This window comes from Notechis scutatus, chromosome 4, assembly GCF_049901735.1.
Source record: "Notechis scutatus isolate UNSWTSFEM ecotype Mainland chromosome 4, rNotScu1.2, whole genome shotgun sequence".
Lineage (NCBI taxonomy): Eukaryota > Metazoa > Chordata > Lepidosauria > Squamata > Elapidae > Notechis > Notechis scutatus.
In genome coordinates this window covers 56,958,908-56,971,014 of record NC_142012.1, presented here as the reverse complement: position 1 = coordinate 56,971,014, position 12,107 = coordinate 56,958,908, and the positions used below count along the sequence as shown (strand labels likewise).

Sequence of the window (12,107 nt, the reverse complement as noted above, 5' to 3'; positions counted from 1 at the left end):
TTGACTCCATGGTAGCCACTGAGATATTGGAATTCCCTATATATTGGAATTCTTAGATATACAGTAGATCAGGGGTCTTCAAACTTGACAGCTTTAAGACTTGTAGACTTCAACACCAAGAATTGACAAACCATACTCAATGATCTGACAAAGCGTACTCAACGAGTAGTCCTTAATGGGTCTAAGTCTACATGGAGGGAAGTAAGCAGTGGGGTGCCACAAGGTTCCGTCTTAGGCCCAGTACTCTTCAATATCTTCATTAATGACTTAGATGGGGGAATAGAAGGGGAACTTACCAAATTTGCAGATGATACTAAGCTGGCAGGAATAGCTAACACCCAAGAAGATAGGCTCAAGATCCAGATCGATCTTGACAGACTAGAACACTGGGCTGTATCTAACAAACTGTAGAGAAAAGTAAAGTCATACACTTCAGCAAGAAAAACCAAAAGTATACATGCAGACTGGGTGAAACCAGACTCAATAGCAGTAACTATGAGAGGGATCTTGAAGTCGTAGTGGATAACCAGCTAAATATGAGCTAGCAGTGTGCAGCAGCAGCCAAAAAAGCTAATGCAATCCTAAGTTGTATTAACAGAGGGATACAATCAAGATCAAAGGAGGTACTAATACCACTCTATAAAGCCATAGTAAGACCACACCTAGAGTACTGCATCCAATTTTGGTCACCACACTATAAAAAAGATGTTGAAACTCTAGAAAAATTATAGAGAAGAGCAATCAGGATGATTAGGGTACTGGAGTCTAAAACATGAAGAATGGTTACAGGAACTGGGCTTGGCTAGTCTAGTGAAGAGAAGGACCAGGGGAGACATGATAGCAATCTTCCAATATTTGAGGGGCTGCCACAGGGAGGAAGGGGTCAATCTATTTTCTAAAGTGCCTCTAGGCCAGACAAGGAATTATGGATGGAAACATGAACAAGGAGAGATTTAACCTGTAAATAAGGAGAAACTTTCTAACAGTGAGAACAATCAACCAATGGAACAGAGGTTGCCCTCGGAAGTTGTAGAAGTGCCATCACTTGAGACTTTCAAGAAGAGATTGAACTGCCATTTGTCAGAAATGGTGTAGGGTCTCCTGCTTGGGCGGGCGGTTGGATTAAACGGCCTATAATGTCCCTTCCAACTCTGATTATCTGTATCTGTTATCTGAATTCCTCCTCCAGTCATGTTAGCTCAGGAATTCTGGGAGTTGAAGTCCACAGGAGTCTTGAAGTCTTAAACTTGCCAAGTTTGAAGACCCTTCCAGTAGATCTTCTTGCTAAGTTGGCAATTTTACAAGTAGAGAGTGACATTTGCTCTCCATAGTCGAGGCTTGGTCCGATGTTGCCAACCCAAGCCTATCCCATAAGATGGTTGAATAGGGCACCATTACAACTCTTCCTCTATTTTTGTTTATTTTGTTGTAATGAGACTTCACTTGAGCAGAAATACATTTAGCTTTTCTCTGAAATTTATTCAAAAAGCCGCTTTGGGAAATCAGTTTCTTGATTACCACTGCAATCACTCCTTTTTAAACACAATCTTTCAAAACTAATGTGTTTTAATACACTGCTGAATTGACAACTATAGATGTAACTCGTATAGTTGTCTTCAATTCCATAAACATTTTAGGTACCAAAGAGCCACCCATTGGTTTTACTCTCTGCTGCCCAGGGAGAATTTCTCCTCCAGAATTTCTCCCCCTTTATATTTTATAATTTAAAGAACTACATACAAATGCTGGTTTAAGTTCAAAGGAGACTTGTGCACGTGTTGAAAAACATGTAAAGTATCCTGGAGTCTTGGTTTATTTATTTTACAAAGCAAAATTATACAATGTGATCAGGCTGATATAAACCTTTCTAAGACGACAATTTTGTAGTGTAATTGTTCTTCTATAGGTGTACTAGTCATTTTTTGTTGCAAGACTTTTAAAATGACTTTTAAAACTCTGCATTGCAAATGTTGAATGTTGAATTAGTTTCATTTTTAAAGGCAAACCAATACTAACTAGGATTAGTTTCTGATATCATTTGATTCATGTTGGATTTGTTTGGCCAGGAATATTGAAACCTGCTAGGGGAAGATGCCACAAAAGAATTATTTTACATTGTTCTGACTTCTGCTGATGTGAATGGTGATGCGGGTTTAGAATAGAATAGAATAGCACAGTTGGAAGGGACCAACCCCCTGCTTAGGCAGGAAACCCTCCACCACTTTAGACATTATCGAATCCCTTCTTAAAAACTTCCAGGGTTGGAGCATTTACAATTTCTGGAGGCAAGTCATTCCTCTGATTAATCATTCCAATTGTCAGGAAATTTCTCCTTAGTTCTAGTTCCTTCTCTCTCTTTGATGAGTTTCCATCCATTGCTTCTTATCCTGCCTTCAGGTGCTTTGGAGAATAGCTTGACTCCCTCTTCTTTGTGGCAGTCCCTGAGATATTGGAACACTGCTATCATGTCACCCCTAGTCCTTCTTTTCATCAAATTAGACATACCCAGTTCCAACAACCGTTCTTTATATGTGTTGGCCTCCAGTCCCCTAATCACCTTAATTGATTTTGTTTAACAGCTTTCCTTTCAGTAGACATGTCTGAGTATTCCTCACCTATGCAGTATCATGATAGTGTAATTACATAATCAGTGCTCCCTTTGCTCATCATTTCACTTAAATGGAGAGACAGAATCACCAAGAGCAGGCAAAAAGCAAGAGGGGCAAGAGGAACTTCAAATATCTCTGAAGCCCTCATTTAATTTTTTTATGGGAATCTAGCAGAGAGCACAGGACATTTTTCTCCTTTCCTTTCCCTTCCCCTCCCTCCCCCTTGAGCAGGCACATGAGTGGCTGCTGCTGGGTAGAGAAGGGAGCAAGGGATTACTAGAATGGCTGGGAAACTGTCACAGAATATTGAAAATTAAGACCATGTGTCTACAGCAGCCCAGCAGTGTAGCACTGAAGCAAACCCAATTTCCATTCCTTGGGAATCATGGTCCCTGGATTTTGGACACATTCTGTAAGTTAGCCCCTTTGAAGTACCATGGTTCAAAAATTGTCCTATGATACATCCTTTTGCCAAGTTAAAGATCATAGCAATGAGAGTTTTAGAAGTATATAGATGTCTTGACACCCATGAGTTAAGCTTGATTCCTGGTGACTACTTGTCCAAATGGTGTTTTTGGTAATACAGGGAACTTATCTCTGATTGGTTGATTGGTTGATTGATTGATTGATTGGGGATATTTTTAGCTTCCTAGCCTAGTCTGCAGTTTTGATGTTTTCTGTTCAGGTCATAATTGACCCTGCTTAACTTTTTCCAAGATGAAGAATGGAATCTGGCATAAATACTCCCCCACTCATTTCCACCCCAGAAAATATATATAATTAAAATTGAATGGCTGATATTATTTTTAAGAAGTTGAGTTAACTTGAAACTGAGAATAATAAGTGGCTATTTCTAAATCAATTGGAGATCATTTCTTTTCTTAATTTAAAATAATATATTAATACCAAACGTGTTTAATATAATAAAGTCTCTATATATTTGCAGTGAACAAACAAATAAGAATGCTTAACTAGAGTAGTTTTCATGCCATACAAGTCACAAAAAGTATAATCTAAATAGAAAATAGCTACATAATATAAAATAAATGTGCCTAAGAAATTCCCATCAGGATTTGTTTAATCTCAAGATTTATTAGTAAACTTAGATACAATTTTAATCAAATCAAATTTTTATTATGGTCGCGGGTAGCACATAATCAATTAGATATGTTTGATTGTTAATTAATAATATTCTAGCAATAGCACTTAGATTTACGGTATATACCACTACCTAGTGCTCAGCACTCTCTAAGTGGTTTACAGAGTCAGCCTAATGCCCCCAACAATCTGGGTTCTCATTTTACTGACCTCAGAAAGATGAAGGGCTGAGTCAACCTTGAGCTGGTCAGGATCAAACTCCTGGCAGGGAATAGATTTAGCCTGCAATACTGCATTCTAACCACTGTGCCACCACGGCTTTTACTTCTATTTGAAGTACTAATAAAATCCTGTTAAAGGTTTAGGTAAGTGTAGATGCTAACAATTATGCCTACATTGAATTCACACACAGAGAGAGAAAAATGGTGAGTGGGCACGAAACACTTTCCAATCACCAATCTTCCTGCAGTTAGATAACTACATAAACACATAGTGTTTGGATTTGATTTTGTTTTGTAAATGCCAAATATTATGTCTTAAAGCTGTTAGTGTGCTGCTGATCATTTCTTATTGCTGTCTATTTTAATGCATTGTCTTGCCAGCCTTAATATATATTTTATCTCTAACTTTAGAAATTATTAACTCAATCATTTATATGATTAAAATGGGGCCAAACTGATCATACTACCTGGATTGTTAATTTTACCTGGAGATATCCCAACAATTTTTTTTAACTAAGTTTATATTTGGGGTTAGCTTCTTCTGGGCATTCAGCTAAGGCTAAATGATTAATTTCTTGCTTAGGAGTCAAACCCCCCTCCCCGCCACAACACAAGCTTAAAAATGGAATAGCTATTTTTTTTTTTTTTTGAAGTGTTTATAGTAGAATATCAATGTTGGCAAGGAAGATAGAAGGAGGTGACATAAAATAATTGTGAAAGTTAATTTAAGTTGAGTTGAAATTTATGTGAAGGCATGACCCATAGCCATCAATGAGGGGAGAGACAAGAGATATAAAATCTGGCCTTGAACATTGGCCTACAAATATCAAGAACATGGTCTATTCCATTCCCATTTAATCAGCTTTATGTTTCACCCTCTTTGTATCTTACTTTGGTAGTGTAGGACATGACCAGGCTGAGCCCAATAATGGGGTCAAATGCATTATTGATCTAGAGTCCCTACAACATGAAAGAGACTTAAAGCCAACCTCCCCTTGAAATCTGCTGACTCTTCTGGAGGCAACATGCTTTGGCCTTTAATAGATCAGATTCTTGGATAAAGGTAGCATGAAATAAACACACAGTGCTTTTGAACTCTATTCTGGCTCCTGTTTTTTTTTTTTTTTTTTTTGCATCTGACATTTCTCATCTATACCCAGAATCCAGTCTTGGCAAACAACCATTCTAATTGAGCCACCCTCAGATTTCCCCTGAAATTGACTTTTTAAGCAATGGCGACTGTCAGAGGTGTGAGGAATGAGGAAAAGAACCAGATTACCTTATGACAGCCCTGGCAAGGTTTTCCTAAGCAGAGTTGATATTCAGCTGGTTCGGACCAGTTCTGGTGTACCAGTTGTGGAAATTTTGAGTAGTTCAGAGAACAGACGAATACCACCTCTGGCTGGCCCCATCCACCCCCACCTTTTCCTGTCTTATATTCCCTTGTGGTTTTTTTTAGCTCAGCTGATTTGCATGGCAGAACAGATTGCCGTGCCTCAGCTGAGCTAATAAAACAGCTCACCCCACTAGCGCTGATGGAGAAGATGGTTTTTGAGTGCTGCACATGTGCACTCTTACAGAACCAGTAGGAAAAAATGTGGAATCCCATCACTCGCCATAAGTCTTCTGCCCATTGCATCAATAGTTTCTGAAGATGCCCAGTTTTCCCCAGGGACCAAGGACATAAATCTCTTTTGTTGCTCTTTGTTTGCAGATTCAAGACCTCTGCCAGATGTCGCCCTGACCGGAAAGTGCACCCGGGAGTGTGATGAGTATGGCCACTCTGACTCCTGTTGGATGCCCGTCCGCACTTCACCCGAAAGGAAGCCGAAAAACCAGCCCAAACTCTCCACTTTCATGCCTGTCGATGAACGGGGCAGTCCGGAGAAGCTGGCCAACGGAGAGGCCTCCCTGATGGGCGATCGCAACAGGAACCTCCTGAACAAAAAGTTGACCTCATCTTATGAGACCTTCAGTGCAGCTAGCTTCAGCAAAAGCGAAGAAACCAACCCAGAGGATATTCCCCTGGCACAGACAGGGGAATACAAGCCATCTACTATCAATACTTTAACTCGAAGGGAAGTTTATCTTTAGGGGATCAGGAAGTAACAATGCCGGTTCTTTCCCAGAGCAGAAAGGCCCGAAGCCGATCACTCAAAACCATTGGAAATTGGGAAGGAAGCAACCAATCTGTCAAAACCAACGGGGCTAACCAAAGAGACGAAGGCCTGGCTTGCTTCTTCTGCCTCCCTGCCAGGCATTTACATATCCGGTCTGCCTGACTATATTGTACAATGTAGAAACAATTGTTGTCCCTGCATGTCTTAACACCGTGATCACCTGTTCTTTTTCTTATTATTTTAATTTTTCAAAAAAAAAAAAAAATACCGTTATAGATTCCTTACTAGGGAACAAACCTGAAATTGAAACAGAAACATAAACCATGAGATAGAAATTCTGCTTCCCCTCCCCGGCACACCCAAACATACACACACATACACACATACATACACACAGAGAGAGGGACAGACAGACACAGACAGACACCATCACAAACAGACACATACCACTGGAGCACCGTTTGAGCCCCTCTGATTGTCGCCTACTTGTTTGCAATCCACAGATCAGTGGGCAAAGATGGGCACATAGATCTATGCATTGCTATGTCTGCCTGTGCCTGGTTTCCAACAGAGATAAACTTTCAGAAACCCTACAAAAGCAATGTGCAAAATAACTTTTTAGAAAAGAGGAAGAAAAGAAGAAGAAAGAGCATTCTTAAAGGGTCATCTCTTTAACACAGTCCTGTGGCTGGAAACAAGAAAGAAAGGGGAGGGAAAAAAATATTCAGCCTGAGATTGTAGTCCAAAATATTACACATCCCCTAAAACCATAACCTGTACATTTAGTTTTTATTCCTAGAAAAATGTTGATGTCTATCTCTTTCTAGTTTTATTACTTTTATCATGCCTTTCTTCCTTTCCTCCCCTCCTCTTCCTCCCATTCTCTAACATTTTAACTTAAATATAAAATGATGGAATACGTATATAAACACACTGACACACATACCAACACAAAAACAAGCATACATGTACACAACAATGAATGAATGAATGATTGATTGATTGATTGATTGATGGGGCATGACTTATCAGTATCAAGAAACTGCTGAGCCTGGTGTCATTTTTACACAACCAGCCTTTAGATTGGATGATCATAGTAATTTAAAGACCAAAGAATGCACTATGGATCAAGGAAATCACTCGTTGGTCTTGTCACGTAAAATCTGATCCAGGAACACCCTGATACTAAGCATGATGATTGTTGTCAACATGGATTTTAAGTTCGATGCCCAAAGGAACTGATGACATGAGCTTGCTGAATTAAAAAAAAAGTGATTACATTCACCAACTATATTAACATGACCCTCTGGCTTCGAAATATATTTTCCATAGAAAATTACAAATCCATCTGACAAGTTTCAAAACACGTTCAGGGGATAGCTGAAAGAAGAGTGAAAAATGAAGGCAGTAAGAAGAATATGCTTCAAGTCAAACACAGCAGCATCTTGGTTGAGAATGGAAACTCATTCTTGGGTTCTCGCAGTGTTCCAGGTTATTCATTTGCTGTAGGCAATGGTATTATGCAGGTTTTCTTAAAACACAAGTGCATTTAAGCTGAGTCTCGTGCAATACCCAACCCATGTTGAGACTCCAGGTAACCAAGAGTCTCGGCAGACGTCACTCCCAACATGCAAAAATGGTGTGGCTTGCGACTTCGTATCAAGCATCCAAGCCAGATCGTGATGATGTAGTGCTCTGGGTCGTGACGATTTGTATAGTTTGCACTATATACAGGGGATAGGAAAAAAAATGGACCAGATATTTTTGTGTGTGTGTGTGTGCAATAAGAAGTTGCAGAGTATGGAAAACTGAGCTAGTTCTGCATTGATGGTTTTAAAAAAAATAGTAATAAAGAATGGACATTCAAATAAAACTGACAATCGGTCAATGCAGTGGGAACAGCTTGGGAAGGATGCAGAAGCACCATCTTCTCAGGTTGTTTAATTTGACATTAAAGCATGGATAGATGGTTCTAATAGATTTAGTGACAAGGTAACTCGGATAGTTTACTTTAAGAGTGACATAGAATATATTATTAGACAGTCTGACGTAAGGGCCAATCAGCTGGTACAAATCCCTCATGACTTTTGTCTTTTAAACTCTCAATAGCAAAGTGCTCTTTCTTTTAATGTACATCTCCTTTGCATTTAATCATTTGATTGGTTCTTAGCTTGCATGTAGCAACTAAACATGTTGGCACATTTTAGAAATGGAGAAATGTCAAAGGAAAGTTTAGGAGTGAATTGATCATTCTAATGCATCCTTTTTTAAAAAAAAAATATAGATATATAGATATATGTAACAGAGACTCAAATTTTGACTTGATTAGAGGACTGACTAAATCCTTTCCTGTATTTGTACAATATGTTAAAGGTAAAATGCTTGTCAATATATTTGCATTAAATATGCATATTTTTTTCAGGCTTCAACCGAAAACACCATCCGCCACACAAAAGAACAATTGAATAGTTTCTCTGTGTAGAATTAGGATACACTGAGCATTCTCTTAGAGACACTAAATGGTAGCAGTCCAAATTGCCTTTCTTTTTAACCTCATTTCTAGAGAGCCAATGCGTTAAAACAAGACTTTCAAAATTAAATGGATTGGCCTGTGTTCCCCTTTTTGTGTGCTACATAAAGGCACGTATAAGACTGAACAATTTAGCTAATTTAGTTGTAGTGATAAGCCCAAAGGATGTCAAAAAAGTAAAAAAGAAAAAAGAAAGAAAAATAGGTGTGCTTGTTTATATGTTCAGTATTCCTTGTAAAACCTAGCCATCAAAAACATAATCAGCTTCTTAGTACCCAGCATGATTCACAGATATATATTTTTTCGTATGTGTTTTTCATTTGAAATTAGTCGAATTGGGAAACACTCCTATAGAGTGCTTTTATATTAAATAAACAAATAAACAAAAAATGGAAATGGAAAGTTTTAGAGCGAATGCAAAATATGCAATTGTGCCTTTTATACTGTTTGTCTTGGTAAAACAGCGCTTGGGTTACACACTAAAAATATTGGACTGTTCCCACTTTTTTTCAACCTGGATATTTAACCCGGTTTATTTTCTGAAAAGCATCAAATGATATATTTAAATAAAGGGGGAAAAAACCCTTCTACCACACTCAGATAATGGACTAGTCTTAAATATAATCCATTAAAAAAACAAAGAAAGAAGAGAAAGGTTATGCTTTGGGAACAGGTTGAACAGGTTGCGTTACTACAGTATTGATCTCAGTAACAAGAAATTATGTCTCTCTTTTTCAAGGACAGAGAAATTGACGAATCTTTGTTCATTCTCTTGTTGCTTTTTTAATATATGAAGAATATTTTTTTCAGCCATTCTGTTTTAATTCCTGTCTTAGTTTGATTTCACAAGGAACTCAAGTGAATGTGCTTTGCACACTCCTAGCTTGACATGCCACTTATGTAAACTTTATATGAATTAGAAAAAAAAAAGTCATATTAACTTTGATATAAACTCTTAATGCTCATTCCGACCTCCAGCTAGGCTAATATATGGTCAGTTTCATTCCTGGCTGTCCTACTGTCTGAGTTCCTGAAAACAAGATAGATGCTATTTTTATGTGCGGGGAAAGAACTCTGGTGAACAGATGGAAGGTGTTTGAAGAAAGACTACCCTAGGAAATTGTCATTGTTGGAAAGCAAAGGTGTGGGGAAATGGAAATGGGATTGAAAAACAAAAACAAAACAAAAGCATGTTAAGTACAACCATCACTAACAAGACTTGAACAACATTTGACAAGGCGAAGAATGGAACAAGTTTTCCAGATGTTCCATCAATGGTAAACAGCCAATGTTCTCTTAAGTACTGAAAGGAACAACATTAGCGTTGGACAATTTCTTGAAGAACCTTGTACTTGGAAGAAGGCATCTTGCCTAGCTACCTGGGGTACCCTTTCAGGCCCTTCTTTTCCTGATTTTTGAAGCACTTACATTCAGTGTGGTTACGATCCGTTGTATTATTAATCATTGACTATTGTTCTGCTACTTGGATGTTAATAGTGAAGCAGAGAACCAACTTATTTGTTTATTATGAGTCACTATGCACGCAACTATGCTAAGAAAAAAAAAAACATGGCAAAAATGTATTCGATGCTAGTCCACCTCTATTTATGAAAGATTTTGCATAATTTTATTTGCTTTTGTACAGTTTTCTGTAAATAAATTGCTTGTCATTTTTTTGTCTGCAAATTAAAATATAACATGTTAAAATGGACACGTGTGGGTTTGATTTCTAGAAGTAGGAGGAGAGGAGAGGAGAGATACTGTAAGTTAAGAGTCCCCTTGCAGTGCGATGGTCAGCAAATAAATTTAACAAAGAAATAAAATAAAACAGGCTGAGAGGTGGAAGAGGTCCGCCCTTTGTTGACATTTACCTAGAGCCCTTTACCCTAACACCAACTTTTTATATAATATGTGAACTCTCTAGGAAGGTCTTGCACAAATATAAACCTAATAGATGTGAGATCTCATTTTATTTCATTTTATTCCATGTAGCCTGCTTATTCTGAGGATATTCATCTACCAATTAAATATATGTAGTTGGCTTTTAATCCTAGTGGAAGCTACTAAAGTTGCAGGATCCAATCTGAGTCAGTCTTCAGGACCAAAGTTTTATTCTTCCAAGCTTTCGGATTTGTTCTGGGGCCCATCTTCAGGGAATCTCTCTTTCCAGAACATAGCAATAGCAGTAGCAGTAGCACTTAGACTTATATACCACTTCACGGTGCTTTACAGCCCTCTCTAAATGGTTTACAGAGTCAGTCTCTTGCCCCCAACAATCTGGATCCTTATTTTACCCACCTCACAAAGATGGAGGGCTGAGTTAACCTTGAGCCTCATGAGAATTGAACTACTGAACTGCAGGCAGCTGGCAGGCAGCAGAAGTAGCCTTCAGTACTGCACTTTAACCCCTGTTCCACTGCAGCTCTTTCTGGAGAGAGAAGTTCCCCAAAGAACTTCTGAGCAGGGGGTTGGACTACTAGAAGACCTCCAAGATTCCTTCCAACTCTGTTATTCTATTCTATGGGCTCCAGCATGAGGCGGAATGCTTGGAAACTTTTGATCCTGGTGATCAACTCCGATGTTCTCTCCAAGTATTAAACTGAGGCTGAACCCTATTTTCCTTTTGAATCAAGTCCAGGCTAGCCAGATTTTGCCAACTGCAATGATTCTGGTGTCAGCATTCCAAGTAAAAACCTCCAAAGTAAAAGACTCTGAGAACATTGTCTTCCCAAAGATCCATTTTTACTAGAGATGTCATATTGGCACATCTGGGGGAAACCCGAATCTGAGAATTCCAGGTTTTCCCTGGCCCAAAGAAAACCCAAAATCCAACCCCTGCACACAAACATCCATCACATGGTCCAATCGTTACTTCGTTCCAACTGGAGACTACCCTTAGTCACTTTCCTCCAGGTGCAGGGTAACATGTCCTTGACTTTCTGAGAAAGGAATGTTGTTGTGGCTAATCTTCCACCACTCCTTGAAACCCCCGCTCCCAAATTCCCAGGCACTGAATGTGGCAGCCCAGAAGCCTCAAAGAAAACTGATATCTGGAACTAGAGAAAACCACTCAGAATAAATAAATTTATTTTGTCCTGACAGAGCACTTTCAATTGTTGTAAAAAAAATGCCTTAGTAGTTTTGGTCACTTTGAATTCAGACTCAGTGATAGATCAGGGAGTGCATTGCACAGGTTTGGGCACCCTTATCTGACCTAGGGCAAACAGTTGGATGGCCACTAGACAGTGACAAAGATGCAGGAAAGTATCTCTCTCTCTTGGCTGTCATCTGGTGGCTAGAGGGATTTCTGTAGACCAAACCAGATAGTTATTTCTCTATACCTCCACACAGCCTAAGACATGCAGAGATATGCCTTTAATCTTCTTCTTCTTGTGCCATATCCGTCATTGGATGTTGGCAATCCTATTTTTATCAACAGCCACATGAAAAAGTGTGGTTGAGTTTTGTCCAAACCAGATCTTTAGATTTTGAAGCCATGATGTTCTTCTTCTGCCTGGACCTCATTTGC

General features: G+C 38.8%; 1 protein-coding gene across 5 annotated transcripts in view; it reads left to right on the top strand.

Annotated features, from left to right (window-relative positions):
• Nucleotides 1-10,287, top strand: part of PCDH7 (protocadherin 7) — a 505,021-nt gene extending 494,734 nt beyond the window's left edge. For all 5 annotated transcript variants that reach the window (XM_087963500.1, XM_087963499.1, XM_087963498.1 and 2 more), the window contains one exon: nt 5,643-10,287. In XM_087963500.1, coding sequence (XP_087819626.1) covers nt 5,643-6,022 — 380 coding nt within the window. In that variant the 3' untranslated portion in view covers nt 6,023-10,287. The remainder of the gene's footprint in view (nt 1-5,642) is intronic.
• Nucleotides 10,288-12,107: the final 1,820 nt, after the last annotated feature.